Genomic DNA, 17,302 nt, shown 5'->3' with positions numbered 1-17,302 from the left:
AAGAGAGAGATTCTTATCTTTTGCTCTCCGTCTCCAGTTTGACTTCCACTTGCCTGGGCTTCTAGAACCTGCACGGTTGCCTTGGCCGATGAGAGTGCATGCGCAAACATCAGTTTACGTAGATTTCTACCTTTTCACGAAGACAACACCCTTCTGTGTCCAGGCATAGGAACCATGTAGGCCACGTGACAACTAGGTAGTGTGACAACTAAGGTAGTGCAGTGTTTTTTTCCTTATATTGTTTGGTACTGTAATGTGTGCACCAGAGGGTCACTAATATGTAAAGACATTAACATAAATGTGATTTTTTATTTTAGAGGGATAGGATGGTACTTTTGCGTACTCCGCCTAGGTGTAGGAACCGTCCGATTAGGTAACGTTCTTTTTTCCATATGTAATTAAGCTTTAAGTAACTTCGTTAGTTAAAACGCGTTTCGTACACGGCTGTAACAAACTTTTGCCATTTAAAACGCAAGCTCTTCTACATGAATCCGTTTAAAACGCGTATAAGGTTTTTTATTTTTTAAAGGGTTAACCATTGATACCTAAAATGACCAAAACACCCCCACAACCCTTAACTTTCCCCTAGCGTTTCTTCTGGACCCTGACTCACTCAGGATTCACGAAACCGTCCTCTCCCTCTCCCTCTCCCAGCCGCGTTAGGGCCAGAGCAACGGCCGGCGGCGAGACAGCAGCAATTCAGCAGCACCTGGACTCCGACTTCTCGAGCAGCAGCGAACTTCGTGACCTGCGACAACAGGTTAGATCCTTTCCCCAAATTTTCATCATCACTCTATTAGTTGCTGGATTCGATGGGTCTGCTCCATGTGGATTTGACTGTTCTTCTGGATGAGGGTTTTTGAGGGAACGGTCTCCCATATTGAATGAAGCATTAAAAAGATATGGGTAATTTGGGAAGTGGCATTAGGGTTTGCGGATTAGGCTGTAGAAGTGATAGTTGATTTATCTGAAAATCGCTTTCTCCTTATGGACTACATACTTACTGGACTGTGTTACTATATTCTATAGTGCTCTGTGATCCACGGTAAATGCCTTAAATATTAAGCTCTGTCCCAATACTCCCAAATTCCTTATCGGTTCCTAGCCTCCCGGGTGTTGTAATGCCAAAGAGGGAGACGTTTCTGTAATTATGTATGCATTCTGTCCCGTTGTTGCCTTTTTATCAGTAATTATATTTATGTTGCAATTTGGATGCATTTTGGATGATGCATTTTGGATGATGTATTTGGATAATGTATTTTGGATCTTTTATTGATCTTTGGATGATGTATTTTGGATGATATACAATGATATAATAGTTTGTGAATTTGGAATTGAATATGGATACTCTCTGTATTTATTTTGGCTGTTATAGTTGCTTTGAAATTTGGATGTAGGCATTTAGGGTATTATTCCCCAATTTATGTGTGTTAATTGCCATTTTTTTGGGTCCCCTTTTGTTCAAATTAAAACGTTTAAAACTCATACCGTCTATTTTCATTTTTTTTGCCGTTTTAGAAATATTTGACTGTATTTTTTACTGTCCTGTTCACTTTCTGTTCCGTTTAAAACATGTTCGTATTGAACACCATTTTTCTGCCGTTCTCATTTTAACTATGAGCTCAACCATTAAAACAACTTTCTCTTCCGCCATGATGCAGGCAAGCGCAGCAGAAAGAGTAACAGAGACTACAGAGTACAGAGGCCGACGGGAACTCTATGGCACAACACCCGGTTCAGAAGAACACTCTCTACGTAGGTAAGTCAGTAACGGTTTTAGGTATTTTTCATTCACGCATCCAGTTGTTTATCTGTAGTAGACATGAATGTCGTGATGACAATGATGATGATGCAGGGGGTCTAGCAGAGGAGGTGAATGAAGCGATACTACACGCGACATTCATACCATTTGGGGATATAAAAGATGTGAAGACGCCATTGGATCAGGCAACGCAGAAGCATCGATCGTTTGGATTCGTGACCTTCCTTGAGAAGGAGGATGCAGCTGCTGCTATGGACAACATGGACAACGCTGAGCTCTACGGAAGAGTACTGACCGTCAATTACGCCTTGCCCGAGAGGATCAAGGGTGGTGAACAGGGTTGGGCTGCTCAGCCCAGTAAGTACATTATCCCTTTTTCTGCACATCAATAATCCTAGCCTTACTATTTATTTTTAAGTTCTCAAGCTTCTTCCTGTTATATGATCACTGGATTACTTTCAACTGTTTGCTTTTAATGGGTTTTAGCTGAGATGGGAGAGGAAGAGACATCGATTGCTCCTTTGGTCATTTATGGTGGAATTTGGGTGTTGCTTTTCTAACGTTTGGGTTGTTTTGCCTTTCTCTAATTTTGTCTCCAAAAAATCTTTCATCCATCCTATCTCACTGCTTACAGTACCCCCTCCTTCGGGTTTGGTTTCTTTAGTTTTGTTTATTGGATTCTTCTTCTCTCTATCTTAGGGTTTTGATTATGTTACCAAACTTAAAACTCAAACTCAAAAACCTTTTCCCAACTAAATGGGCTCTGCTACATGGCTCATGTTTGAATATGTTAGCACCTACTATATTTCTATTAAATATGTTACATTTAGTGACACTTAAGCAGCTTAATGGTGGTACACTTCTTTAATTACTTATTTATTTTTTTTGGGGGGGGGGGGGGTTTGGTTGGGGAGAAAGGAAAGTACAAATGGTTTCTCAGGTTCTGTCATGGTTACTCTTTCTCATACTCTGAGGTGCTTTAGACTCGAGTTTTCATTCTCTCAGTAAGGGTTCACTAAACATAATGTGGCCTCTTTCAAATATCTTTTCTACTCTAGGGGGAGAAAGATAAAGAAAAAACAATGTGGTTTTTCCGGTTGTATCCTGATTACTCTTTCTTACACTTTAAGTGCTATTGCTGTTCCTTTTCTGAGTCGAGGGTATAATTTGCCTGCTTATGTAATGAATTAGGGCTTTGATTCCACTGGTTTCTACAGTTTTTAAATGTATCACACTATTCCTGACTGTGAGATACGGTTTCTTATGTAAATTGCTGAAGCCTTCATTATCCATGTTAACCATAATATGGTTTTCAGTTTTCTTTCTCAAACAAGGCATTGGGATTCTAATAATTGATGGGTTATGTTTTTCCTTCAGTTTGGGCAGATGCTGATACATGGTTCGAACGTCAGCAACAAGAAGAGGAAATGCAGCGTTTGCAAGCGGAAAACCGAAAAGCAATGGAAGCTGCAGAGGAGTTGCACAGAAAGAAACTGGCTGAGGAGAGAGATGGGGAAACGGAAGAGCCAACTGAAACCAAGACTGATCCCATGGCCATGGCAGAAGCAGAGGTTTTGAAACAGAATAGTCAGTGATGTTGAAGAGAACAGTCAATTGTGGAATAACACAGTTACCAGATTTACGATTTTTGTTGTCCATCTAACTGCCGTTACAATTAGAACACTAGCTGTGGATGTAACTGTATATTAAAGCAACAGTTGAGTATGTTTCTGCAGACTTATACTGCACAATTCTTCGTGAATGTGAGTGAAAGGGATGCTTTTACATGAAACCAATGTTGCCCCCCCCCCCCCCCTTCCCCCCTCCCCCTTTCTCTTTAAAACCTTTGTTGTGATCGGAACTTCTGGTTGAAGCTTATTTTTATAGCCGTTATGTATAGTTAAGAGTTTCTCACCATTTGAAGTTTCCTGCTTGTTGAAAGTTGTATAGTTTGTTGGGATGATCTTCACCATAATGACATTGCACCAACCATACTATTCACTACTCAGTCATTCCTACCAACCCCTCATTAACTGTTCTCTCCTATTGGGTTACCTGGAGAAAATCCAAGTACATCTCTGGACATGGGATGTGAATTCACCAACTTCTACCATGAGCATGAAGCAATCAGTATTTCTCTTTCCTCAGAAGATAACTGCTGCTGAAAGATAATAATGTTGTTCAAGTGGCCTGTGTCTGTCTTGAACTAAATGTTCCAGACTAGATTCTAATCATTTACATTTATATCCAAACTCACTTTAATAGAATCAGTTAAGTTTAGACTTGGATCATGGTCTGATTTCTGTGCTATGAAAATAATCCAGGCAACCAGAATTGATTAGATCCTCGTGTATCTGCTTATTAAATTTTATTTTTTTTAAATATTAATTATATAATGGGAAAATATCATCCCCCTCCCCTTAGTCTGCTTAATATCAACCCAGTACCCAAGTTTTCAAAAATGACAACTCCCTCCCCTACTTTATAAAGATTCTATCAACCGTACCTTAAGTATGTAACGCTGTTAAAAAAAATATATGTAAAGATAAAATTACCCCTCTTTTTGCCTCCACTCACCCATAATTATTTGAAAATTAAAACAGTATTTTCAATTCTACCCTTTTCATCATTTTCAACCTAAAATACCTATTTCTTTCCTTCTCCACAGCCAGCACCACCGCCACCACTATTGCCGCCGCCTCCTCTTCCTCCTCCACCGCCAACACCACCACCACCGTCACCGTGGATGGTGATATACGAGGGTCTAACCACCTGCCAATGAAACTCAAATTTGATATTAACCAATTAATGGCCAAACAGAAAGCTCATATTTAAGGATCCCAAAAGATGGTTTCATGAGAACTTGCACCAGAAACTGGAAACACCTTCTACAGATCAAGCTCATTCCATGGTTTCAGATTGATTTCTAAAATTATTAATTATCTGTCCAGCAGTTTTTTCTTCATACTTTGTGTGATTATTGCCCTCCAAGGACACCTACTTCGATCCAGTTTTGTGGCCCATCTGGGCTGTGGTCTGTTGGCAATAAGAAATCTCCATCTCAATCTGGTGGTACCCTGTTTTTTTGGCCTATTTCTCTTGAGAACAAAAATACATTTCAGAAATTCACAGGTGCAAAGTTGAACCAATTGTATAAGAGTCTTGATTCAAGACCAAATGACAAGAACTTCTAAGGTTGCGTTTGGTAACGGTCTGAACAAAGAACGCCCGTTCTTTTGCGTTCTTCGTCTGGAACGACGTTCTGAGACTGAAAATGACCGTTTGGTAATGGTCTCAAGAACGTGTTCAAAACGAAAATGATGTTTGGTAAAACCTGTTCTTCCCAATTTGATATTAATTATAATAATGCCATCCTCATCTATATTAAGACCAAAAAATACTTGTCAACCCATTTTCTCTCTTACCAACCTTAGGTCATTGTAGAAAACAAACCAGCAGGGGCAACAACCTTTTAAATCGATTCAGCTCCTCAAACAAGGTCACCCATCTCATGGAAGATCATGAATAGGTTTGTAACCCTTACTCCTATTGAATCCACACTACCCCAACATTTTATTTTATGCACCAGTCCTAAGACAAACTCCCAAAGTTGAAGATGCATGGTACAGTCACAACCAGTGATAGTGGCTAGTGCCGCTAGTTTGTAACTCAGACAAAAGTGAGCTTTCCAGATCTGAAACTCTGGGAACTATCCCATATTTGGAAGCCCTTTGATAAGGATCTCATGGTGCAAGGGCTAGGTCAGAGAGAAATCAACCCACTACTGTAGGATTACAACTATCACCCAGATCAGAATATGATTCACAGTAGCAGCAAGAAACAGGGAAAAACATGAGGAAGAAACAGAGGTCACCTGAGGAAGAAGTTTAGACTCGCAGGAAAGGGAAAAAATGAGAGAAGAAACCCCCTTAAAGAATAAACCCCTTAAGTATCAAGGCTAGTTGAATGATCTTAGTTCAGATTTGCAGTCCCAATGGTGAATCACAGAACCCATTTTACTGGTAAGCAATTTGCTTATGAACCATCCTAAATTCTTTTCCAAAGACTGCAACCATTTCAGCCTCCATTACTCTAATTGAAAACAAGATATAAATGAAACTAAATACAAAAAATAGAAAATGATCCAAATTATTTCAAAATTCACAAGATATTACATCCATCTGAACTCATCTACGTTCTTGAACTCAGAAAAAAGACAACCCAAGAATTTATACAAGGAAAACCCACTACACAACAAGTTTCTATCATTAAAAAGGGTTAAAAGATAACAAAGAATTAGAATCTAACAGCAACCACTTCCTCCCTGCATGTTTCCATTCTTCTGACTTCAATTGATCTTCTACCAAAAGCAGCGATTATTTAACTGTCGTCATTAGCAGCAATGGACTTTGACGAACCGTTACCAGTCTTCTTCGACAACAAGAGATTATGAATGTTAGGCATCACGTCACCGTTGGCTATTGTAACAGCACCAAGCAACTTGCTCAATTCTTCATCGTTCCTTACCGCCAATTGAATAGGGGACATTTGAAACCCACCTCTGCTATGAATAAAACCCTAACCCATAGATAGGAAAGAAACCCTAATAGATAAATAGGGGAAATTCGAAACCCACCTTTGCTATGAGGTATTCAAGAACAGTAGCAAGATACACAGGAGCACGGGCACCATTCTGTAGCCTTCTTCGCCGCTCATGAGCCAAGAGATTTTTCCCTTCTGGCCATTGTCAAATATCAAACAAAGAAATTTTGCAGAGCTTTATTGAGAGAAACCAAGGTTATTTGAAGGAGATACAAAAGAGGAAAGAGGGATTTGAACAATCGGTAGCGAGAGGGAGGAGCATCATAAAATGAGAGGCATTTGAACAGGCTAGGGTTGCAGCAGGGGTCTTCCAATGAGAGAGGTGATGTCGAAGATGAAGTCCACAGTTGATCGCAAGAGAGCCCTTTGAACTTCAAACTCAAACGCCAAGAAATCACGGGTTTTCCTCGATAGTTGCTGGCGTTATTTGTTCTCGTTCTTTACGGACCGTGTTTGAGACGGTCTGTAAAGAATGGTCTTTTAATGAAGATTCCTTCTGGTTCGTTCTAAAAGACCAAAAAAACGAACCGACAATCCAAACACAATTTCATGTTTTTTCATTCTTAAAGAACAAAAAAACGACAAAGAACATTCTTCAGACCGTTACCAAACGTAGCTTAAGTTACCGACCTGCTACAGAAAACCATGCCTCACCTAAAAGCCCTTCCTGAAACACTCATTACTAGCTTAAACCCCTACCTGAAACACCTCCTTGAAACTCCCATTATTGCACTGTCGATTTCTGAAACCCCGTTACTAGCTTCAAACCCCACCTGAAACATCTCCTTGAAACCCCCATTACTGTGCTGCTGATTCCTGAAACCCCAAAGGGTATCGGCAGCACACTTCACCGAAACAGCTCCTCTCCCTGAACCCATACTTGCCAATCCACCTCCCTGAAACTCCGTGCTCGCATCCCACCTGACCTTGCGGGTCCATGGTGACCTGCAAATTCGGGAACTAAAAATAAAGCTGTTTCAGATGCGTTACGGGTGTTTGACTGAACAGAGCTTGAAGAAGACGAGAACTCCTCTCTTGTCAATGATGATATTTGTTTACAAAACAAAAGAAACCCCCTGTTTTAGTCTTTCATATGCGCAACAGGGTCTCGGATGGTTTCATTCATGGGTTATTTCTTGGTCACCTCTGGCATTAAATGAACAACAACAGAGGTGGGAGTGAGGCCGTGAGGGAGGGACAAGGATAAGTGGCGGGGGTGGGGAGTTGCAGAGGGCAGAGAGTGAGTACCTTCTGATCATCGGCGATTTTAGGTTAGGAGGTTGCAAGAAAAGGGATTGTAGGAGGAGGAGGAAGGAGGGTAAAAGGGGTACCTACGGTTAGGGTTTAGTGAAGCGGAGAGGAAGAGATGGAGGAACTCCATTTTTGTTCTCGCCGGAGTTTGCAGGAGAAGGGGTTGGAGGAGGAGGTGGAGGAAGAAGAAGAAGAAAGAAGAAGGGTAAAACGGTCTTAGGCAAATTGTCAATGGCGGAAATAAAAAAAGAAGAAGACCCCTTTTGGAGGCGTAAAAATGAAATTAATATAAATTAAGGGTAATCTGGGGTTTTAGATAAATTGGATCTATCCACGTCATCAATTAATGGCAGTTTTTAACGATTAGAGTACGATTGATAGAATCTTTATAAAATAAGGGAGGGAGTTATCAGTTTTTAAAACTTGGGTACTTGGTTAATATTAAGCAAATTTAGAGGAGAGGGGATGATATTTTCCCTTTAATGGGGTGTTAGAAATTTAGAATACCTTCGTTAAGTATCAATCCTTTGACAGCATTATCTTCCTTGTCCACTCAAAGAAGAAAAGATGCTGGCATTATCTGCCTTTGACTAATATGCTTAGAATGTGCAAAATTTTTAGAGAAAATTATGTGTACACCCCTTTTATTTTGTCTAAAGTATTAATAAACCCAAAGTTTAAAAAATCGCACTTGTACTTGTATAATCTTGCTATTTTTCAAAAAATACAAAATTAACAGTCGGTTAACTAGTGAACATTAAGTGATGACATGAACTTTACTTTGGACATGAAATGACTCTTTTATCATTTCACCCTACCCTTGACACAAATCGATCGTCTTCTCCAAACCTCACCACCCTATCTTTGGTGAAGAGGCGAACTAGGGCAAGAGAGTCCCAGTTACGTTTCAGGTGGTGATGATACCTTTGTTCCCAACCCAAGTGTGGAGGTCCCCATTGTACACCCTACCCTTAACAAACCAATTGTCTTCCCCAAACCTCATCATCCGAGACAAAAGAGGAACAAGGCTAATTTGCCTCTTTACGGAGACAGGGATGATGAGGTTTGGAGAAGACAATTGGTTTGTTAAGGGTAGAATGAAAGGGTAAAAAATTCATTTCATATCCAAAGTAAAACCCACGTCATCACTTTATGTTTACTAGCTAACGGATTATTAGTTTTGTATATTTTGAAAAATAGAGGGGGGTGTACAAGTGCATTTTTTAAAACTTCGGGTTTATTAGTACTTTAGACAAAGTATAGGAGGTGTACGCGTAATTTTCCCAAATTTTATGTTTGATTTTTTCAAAAAAAAAATATTTTAGTGATGGTGATCATGTGCCGTGAAGTCAACTGTAGATAAATTCTGGGTGTTGAATATCTTCCCAAGCATCTTAGAACTCAAGTTATTGTTTAACCTAATTATGTGATGTTGAGAGTTTTGTTGAAGACTTGAGGTTAAGGATCAAGGTGATGATAATCTCAAGTGAAATCGCTTCATTTGAGGACTTCATAGGTTTAACATATAATAATAAGTTGCAATTTTCCATAATAGAATTGAGTGTAGCAGCTATGCCTCATAAACATTAACTGTTACTTGAACTACTTGCACAAATATTATTTTTCATCTAGAAATTTGTCTTGATGAACTACCAGCTAAAGCTAATAACCAACATTCTAGCTTCTCCTAAGTATGTTTCTAGCTCATAGAGTTGAAATCAAAGTCATCAGGAGGAGATTTATTATGTATCAATCAGCCCTCTCTAACTGAACAGAGCTCCAATCAAAAGCTTCCTAATAAAAGGATGGTCCACTTCCCTGTATGTTTCTCCAAGTTTGCGGGTTTTCATGGAGTGGTTTAGCTCCTATTTATGTTGAAAGTAATGGTGCATTGGCCACCCAAATTTCGCACTATTACTGGGTTCAAGATGAATAGATTAGATGTTAATTGTACTGACCTCTCTGGTGATGATCTCTGGTGGTTCTTAACTGTTTTTGCAATCTATTTATATTTCATCTGGCTTCACCACAATCAAGTTGTATTTCAAGGTGTCACACCATGGCTATACCTGCGACAAAGTCCCCGATGGTTGTTTGTTCAGGGAGTCTCGACCCTTAGACTAATGAAGCAGGATGGGCATCACTGTTTTGGTTTTTTTTACCAAGATAAGTTCATCTTTGCAGGAATATTCGACTTTGGTGTGGCAGGAGGCAAGGTTGAGGTAGAATCCAGGGGTCAAAGCAGGCTTGCAGATGCGATACCAAGCAGTAGAAGTGTGGATTGACTCTGACGAGCTGATCGAACTAATTCTAAAGCTGATTATGTGATCTGGCCATGAGATCACATGAGAGTCTTATAAAACTTTATTTGACATTTCCTTCAGCGTTTCTGAGTAAAACACAGCTATTGATGCCATGATGTGCCAAGAGGTCTATCAAATGGCCTGATATGCCTGCTGCATTTCTACATTTGTGGACCATTTTGTTGCTTCATTATCTATGATATACTTGCAATCACTTAGCTTGTTAAGATTAATCACAAACATTAAAGTTTTCTTACTCGTCAAGGCTTGAGATTCAACTCCGATGACACAACTAAATTGCGAAATAATCTTTCACCCCATAATTCTTAAAAAATTGGCAAGCTCATTCAAGATATTTTTTTAGATAGTTTGCAACCTACAATCTAAGCAACACCAAACCACACCCACCCATCTTATCTAGTCACGGAGAAAGATTTCAATGAAACGTTAAAAGATGAATCTTGTTCACTATGCTTCAACATTTAGAGGGATGATTTGGATAACATGGCAAGGAGGTGATCATCCTCTAAGAAATTAGTTTGGCCAGTCTCTATCAGCATAATGACTTTAATCCCTAGCTACTACCATATCCAAGATCTTACATTATATAGTATTGTCCTTCAGTAGACTGAAGCCTTGTGGGCTTCTTATCTCCTCAATAATATTTCTTTACAATCCGAGTCCTAAAAGCAGAGCAGCCAGGACTCAATACTTAAAAGAGTTGACAAGTCATAATCAGAAGGGACTGACTACTTGTCCCCAGAACTCTTACTTCAATTCCACCCAAAACTTATTATTAAGGTAAAGTATACATCGCAAGAGGGAATGTAAGGATAGATAGACAGATAGATGGTAAGTAGTAGTATTCTGACTTTTGAGGGAAGCTTCTCCTAGTCTCAAACATAGCCTCAAATGACCATAATATCCCCTATCTCTATACACCCATGGAAAGAATCACCAGAAACAAGAATTATAAGAGAAGGTTCCCTTTTTAGGAGATAAAAATTTAATTGGGCACAAATGTGCCTGTTGGAGCAGATATTTCAAATCAGTGACTATGCCTTGGGGAGATTGAACCAATCTTCTTTTTTTTTTTTTTTTTGCAGCCTAAGGATCATTTGACTTCAACATATATCATAAATAATGGACTAATTCTGAGAAATAGAATACTTAACAGTAGGGACAGTATCGTCATATTACTCGAACAACCTGGGCGTTTGGTGTAAAATTGTGTCCTAAGCAAGACTACACTGTAGGCAGGATGACTGTTGTGCTGTTGTGCTCTTTTGAGGACATGGGAACTAAAATAAATGTGAGAGAGATGGAAACTAGTGGGTAGGCCATCTCTATTATCTGGGAAATCCTTTTCAATTAAATTTCTCACTCTTCCTTATATCTAGAGATATTTTCTTTGAAGCTTGACAATCTTCAGATATCACCAGTGAGCTTGAATTGCCACTGGAGATCCCAATATCTCAGTGAACTTCAGGAAGAAATTCTTCCACATTCTTAGCGAGCTTCAAACTCATGGCATTCACTGAACCTGTAAACCCAAGTAATGAGAGATCCACAATCATCGAATCCACTTATCTTCAGAACCGGCTTCAATGCCACGCATTCCTCAGATTCATTCTTGTGACTCTGTTCTTTGTCATGATCTTTTCTCCTGCAGGTAAGGTTCTATAGTTCTTCCAATTCTAGACTTTGGTGATTTCCTTACTTCTTCTCTTTCACTGACTTATTTGTTTTTCTTTTGTGAATTTAGCTGCATATGATCCCTTAGATCCCAATGGGAACATAACGATCAAATGGGACATAGTGTCTTGGACTGCAGATGGCTATGTCGTGAGTATCATTATCATCATAGTTTGATAAATCATTTTCCCTTTATTGCTTACATTGAAGATGCCTCCTAGCAGAAATTCAAGCACTACACCAACCTAAACATAACAAAGGGTTTGTATTTTTTTAAAAATTAAAAAAAGTTGGGTAAACTCTGTAAAGTTCATCAGTTCTTGCATTGCAATCAATCACAACATCATGTTATGAAGAATTTCACACCCATCTCATTTGTCAAGTTCCAATACAAAGAAATATGATTCAAAATTAAATACAAAAATACAAAAATGACATGGATGTCCATTATGCAATGTTAAGTTAGGGTTTTTTTTGTTGTAAATTTTCACAATTATGGATACACATTTCACCCATATTGGATGCTTATTTTGAGTTGAAATTTGACCAATAAAATAGGTATACAATTTTGCCCGACCCATTCCTGGCAGATATGGCGTACCAACAAACTACACTATCATGAAATTCTGGGAAATATCAGCCAGGATCAGGCTACCGATTATTTTCCGATCCTAAGATTTAAAACCTTGAATGGGTGGAGGTCCTTTATAACATGGACCCAGAGGGTCATGAATTTCCAAAGTTCACCAACCATCATTGACATTTGACATTAACAAGCCCCAAAAAAAAAATTTCAGTAGCCCTCCTGTTTTCTAAGCATTCTATGCAGAAAAACAGAGGTATTATAAAGTTTTAACAACAATAGATCCACAATTATCCAAGCTAATATGAACTACTAACAGTGTTAATATGATTTTTCAGGCATCAGTGACAATGAACAACTTCCAAATGTACCGGCATATCATGACCCCTGGCTGGACCCTGGACTGGGTTTGGGCAAAGAAAGAAGTGATATGGTCCATGGTGGGAGCTCAAACTACAGAACAAGGAGACTGTTCCAAGTTCAAGGGGAATGTCCCACATTGTTGCAAGAAGAACCCTACAGTTGTTGATTTACTTCCCGGCGTCCCTTACAATCAACAATATAGCAATTGCTGCAAAGGGGGAGTGATGGCTTCATGGGGTCAAGACCCTTCCCAGGCAATCTCAGCCTTTCAGGTCAGTGTTGGCCAATCCGGTACTTCAAACAAGACGGTGAAACTGCCCAAGAGCTTCACTTTGCTAGGTCCAGGACTGGGCTACACTTGTGGCCCTGCAAAAATTGTGCCACCCACTGTCTACCTCACTGCTGACCGCCGGCGTAAAACACAGGCACTTAGTAAGTTAAAACTTAAGTTATTCAATTTTTCTCTGTTTCTTACTCTCACTTGAAATAATAACAGATGAGAAATCAAATTTTCTTTTAAGCATCTGTCTTACTAGTAGAAGCTTTTAAATGAATGCAATGAAATCTCTTTCCTGCAGTGACATGGAACGTGACGTGCACTTATTCACAGATCCTAGCCCGGAAGAACCCAAATTGTTGTGTCTCGTTCTCATCCTTCTACAATGACACCATAACTCCATGTCCCACCTGTGCTTGTGGATGCCAAAACAAGAAGAACTGTATCCAGTAATCCTCCAACTCAACACCCCAAAACATAACATGTACTAGAACAGAATAGAATTCATAGTAATTATCATGCTAATTTTTCAGTAAACATTTAGTGTGTTCATGTATAAGGTTCTAAACCCTTTATGTTTGTGAACGGTGTATGTAACAGAAGTAGTGATCCAAAGGTGCTGAGGGAAATCAACACCACAAGGAAGGATAATACACCACTACTGCAGTGCACACACCATATGTGTCCGATCAGAGTGCACTGGCATGTAAAGCTCAACTACAAGGCATACTGGCGTGTGAAGATCGCTATCACCAATTTTAATTACCGGATGAACTACACACAGTGGACGCTTGTCATGCAGCACCCAAATCTCAATAATGTCACTCAAGTCTTCAGTTTCGACTATAAGCCTCTTGTCCCCTACCAATCTATAAGTAAGTACAACAGAATTTCAAATGCATTTTTACCCTCTAAACTCAACCAAGTCTTATGCCAACTGCTAAACAAATCCTGATCCGTTATTCTACTACTTCATATAATGCCCCCCCCCCCCTCCCCCCTAAACAGAGTGTGTCCTGCCCACTTCAAACTTAGGTCTTCAGCTTTCCCCTCATCTTCCAAATGCCTATAATTTGCAATCTTATTTGTTCATGCACCATATCACTAAATTAATCTGCTTATGCATTAGCAAGCAACACTAGGCATAGTCGAAAGAGTCTAACCTGGACAAGGTGGGAATTAGCACTCAAAGAAAAGAATGAACTTTTTGAGTGCTAAAGCATAATTGAGTCTGATCATGAAAGTGTAAGGACCATTTAATGAATCAAGGTAACTAACTAACTACTGATCCCCAAGACTTAATTAACCACAGAAACCCACTTTCGGGTAGCTGCTACATCCAAGGACCCTCACCAACAATTGTTGTAAACTTGTAATTTCATGGCTAGAAAAGGCTACAACTGCTACTTTTTCAAAACAGTCAAAGTGACCATTTTTCCTTTTACATTGATTCAAAGAAAAAAATTTCTGCTTTTTTTCTGTGCCTTTTTCTGGAGACCACCCTAAAAAACATCTCTGTAATTATAAATGCAGATGACACTGGTATGTTTTATGGCATGAAGTACTATAACGACCTACTGATGGAGGCTGGGCAATTAGGAAATGTACAATCAGAGGTACTCCTTGAGAAGGATCCAATCACATTCACCTTCAAGCAAGGATGGGCATTTCCGCGGAAAGTCTATTTTAATGGTGATGAATGCATGCTACCGCAGCCTGATGCATACCCGTTCCTTCCGAATTCTGCCCTTGCAAATCTCTCTTCATTCCCAAAACTGGTGGCTTCTCTGCTCTTCCTATTGATGACTGTCCGGTGGTAGAGATTGTACAGATGGAAAAGGAGTTCCCTGAAAGTTTTGAAGGAAGGAAGAGCAAACCCCGTTTTGATTGGAGGTGCAGGTACATATAGCATCAAAATTTCTTTGATAACCATCTAAAGTAATGGAACCTCATGTACAGGTCATTATGGGCCAATCAAAGCAATAAAATCCAATTATAAGGAAGCAGTAGTAATTCTGTAAATATTGTGTAACAGTTTAGAATCCTTTTGGAAGAGAGAGAACAAAATCTGAGACGTAAAAGTAATTACATTTAACGAGAAAGGATGGATTTGAAATTTCCAAGAATATTGGGTAAGGCAGAAATAACCTCAGGAAAGGAGGGGCTATAGGCAGAATCCGTCCTGATTTGTAAATAAGGAAACAGTTCTCTTTCAATCTCACGAGTGAACAGTTAAGGACGGTAAACAGCATCTCAAAACATCGAATCAGAGATTGGATCGGAATAGGCCTGAATAGGGATGATCACGGCCGATTCACCGACCCGATTCCCGATTTTTGAAACTGTGGTGGTAAACCAGTTCCATGAGGGAAGCTGGAACTTCCTAAAATTCAAACTGATTGGAAGGATAGGGATTCACCACTAGGATCTTCCAAGCTTAGAAATTGATTCCAAACCAGAAAATAGAATTCCAAAAGAACCATGGAAGAATCGATGGCTGCATTGCAAATTTTTCAGAAAACAGAATAGGTCTTCTTTCTGTAAATAAATAGCTAAGTAAACAGAGAATTAAAGCTAAGATATAACAGAGAATGTCAACAGAAACTAATCTACCAAATATGGAAGCAAACAAACTACAAATCTGTTAGGTATGACAAGATTAAGGATGTTGAAATCTAGCCCAAAACAGGGGAGCCTAGATTTGAAGAAGAAATATTAAGGAGAAGAAACAGAGGAAAAATAAAAGTAACCCTGAGAAACAAATAAACCCTCCATAAATTCTTATTATACCAAAAGTCCAAAAGCCTAGAAAGATTCTGATTTGCCTTTGTCTGGGTTTCCAGATCGGGTCATGCCAGTCCAATCTCGATAAGTCAACTGCATCATAAAGAGTGGAGAGGAAGGAGGTTTCAGTTTTGAGACAACTTTGTCTGAAATACAGACCCAATGATGGATGACTCCAAAAAATTTCAAAGGCTAGCCATACCCATATGGCACTGTACTATATTAGTAATCTTTGTTTCTTATGCAAGAGCAGGCAGAAACATGACCGGATGACCCAGGCCTCTCAGAAATGTTCACATATATTGATAGTGCTCTCTGTTTCTGTACATTTTGGATATTGATAGTCTACAAATTCGAGATCCTCTTGAAATTTGAACAGTCAGGATTGGTCATCTTTCTAACAACCGAAATGTACTTTGATTCTTTTTCCTTTTATTCTTTTATCATTCAAGTAAGAAACTTCTGCTTCTCAAATATGAATGGACTAGCCCCCATTGGACTCTTGCAGGTCCACACACCCACATGCAGTGCAAATACACACAAAAATACATGATTAAACTGATGCCCATTTTAAGGACCAGTTCCATCTCTTACATATTATTAGCATGTGTGCTTTGAATCATTGGGTCCAGAACATTTGGTGAGCCACTTCTTTGATGGGACATTCCCAAAATTAGACTGCCTGTGCACTCACTCAACCAAATAGAATTTTCCTCCATAACATTAATCTCATTCTCTCTCCAGAAACTAGCTTCCTATTGTTACAATATCAGATTTAGAAACCAATAACCACGAGAGAATAAGAAAGAGAAGAGAAGAACAAAGCAATTACCAAAGAGACTAGCTATTGGTAGCTAGACTCCCATCCTTCCATTGTATTTATAGAGTTAAGATTACAATAGAAAGGTTCCTATTCAGACTAGGAAACCAGAACCTAAGAATACTACTACAACGCATAATTCCTAGCACAACTAGGAATGACGAAATAAGAGAGAAAATCAATGCACAGAGGTAATCCACGATTTAACAACTATTTCGAATTAGGATGATTAAGATCCTCACATTAGTCTGTTTTTTGGATAATTATAGGCAACACCTAAGATGTAACCCAGCAGCAAGAAAAGTCCATGGATTCATTGGATTGACTGGCAATGTACAATCAGGGGTTTGGGGTATGCTCAAGATGACGAAGTTACTAACAGAAGGATTCACATACATTATTTGATTCATGGTTTCTATTGATATGGACCAGTTTCTCTTAATAGGGGCCAGCGTGTAGTTCATTCCAGTTCTGTACGTTCCCCCCTCCCCCCAACACACACACAAAAAAAAAAAAAAACAAAGAGAAATATATAACTGAGAAAAGAACACCACTGAGAGAGATGTCAAATTTTCACACATGCACACACAAACACACAAAGGAAATGGGATGTGATCCAGACACTAGTAAAGACCAAATATTAGCATAAGCATTATTATGTACACATTCGCAAGTACGTATTGACTCAGACAATTGTAACTCAATTTGTCAATGCATTAGACCTCAAATCCCATGGTTGCAGGATTATCTCACATTAACCAAAACTGGATTCAAATAAGGGTGAGAACTGGTTTTGTGCAAGGACATAGTTTCTCATTTCTGACTCATTAAATGCAACTATAATCAGATAAATGTAGATCAC

The 17,302-nt window shown here is 39.1% G+C and overlaps 2 protein-coding genes across 2 annotated transcripts; both read left to right on the top strand.

Moving 5' to 3' along the window:
- Window positions 1-729: 729 nt before the first annotated feature.
- LOC122656225 (peptidyl-prolyl cis-trans isomerase E) lies at window positions 730-3,554 on the top strand. Its single transcript, XM_043850703.1, has 4 exons — window positions 730-760; window positions 1,662-1,759; window positions 1,856-2,119; window positions 3,140-3,554. The coding sequence occupies exons 2-4, from the start codon at window positions 1,720-1,722 to the stop codon at window positions 3,355-3,357; spliced, it is 522 nt and encodes a 173-aa protein (XP_043706638.1). The 5' UTR covers window positions 730-760; window positions 1,662-1,719; the 3' UTR covers window positions 3,358-3,554.
- Window positions 3,555-11,248: 7,694 nt separating this feature from the next.
- LOC122656224 (COBRA-like protein 4) lies at window positions 11,249-14,962 on the top strand. The gene is made up of 6 exons (XM_043850702.1): window positions 11,249-11,590; window positions 11,684-11,763; window positions 12,535-12,991; window positions 13,138-13,285; window positions 13,437-13,711; window positions 14,370-14,962. The coding sequence occupies exons 1-6, from the start codon at window positions 11,446-11,448 to the stop codon at window positions 14,654-14,656; spliced, it is 1,392 nt and encodes a 463-aa protein (XP_043706637.1). The 5' UTR covers window positions 11,249-11,445; the 3' UTR covers window positions 14,657-14,962.
- Window positions 14,963-17,302: the final 2,340 nt, after the last annotated feature.

Source organism: Telopea speciosissima, chromosome 3 (genome assembly GCF_018873765.1).
Source record: "Telopea speciosissima isolate NSW1024214 ecotype Mountain lineage chromosome 3, Tspe_v1, whole genome shotgun sequence".
NCBI lineage: Eukaryota > Viridiplantae > Streptophyta > Magnoliopsida > Proteales > Proteaceae > Telopea > Telopea speciosissima.
The sequence above is the reverse complement of the archived record's forward strand: the minus strand, read 5'-3'. Positions and strand labels throughout refer to the sequence as shown.

Bases quoted from the DNA above. Each gene is read 5' to 3' on its own strand.
- LOC122656225 (XM_043850703.1), top strand. From the start codon at position 1,720: ATGGCACAACACCCGGTTCAGAAGAACACTCTCTACGTAG. The intron at 1,760-1,855 runs GTAAGTCAGTAA...ATGATGATGCAG, and splicing joins GAAGAACACTCTCTACGTAG to GGGGTCTAGCAGAGGAGGTG. The intron at 2,120-3,139 runs GTAAGTACATTA...TTTTTCCTTCAG, and splicing joins GGGTTGGGCTGCTCAGCCCA to TTTGGGCAGATGCTGATACA.
- LOC122656224 (XM_043850702.1), top strand. From the start codon at position 11,446: ATGGCATTCACTGAACCTGTAAACCCAAGTAATGAGAGATCCACAATC. The intron at 11,591-11,683 runs GTAAGGTTCTAT...TTGTGAATTTAG, and splicing joins CATGATCTTTTCTCCTGCAG to CTGCATATGATCCCTTAGAT. The intron at 13,712-14,369 runs GTAAGTACAACA...TTATAAATGCAG, and splicing joins TGTCCCCTACCAATCTATAA to ATGACACTGGTATGTTTTAT.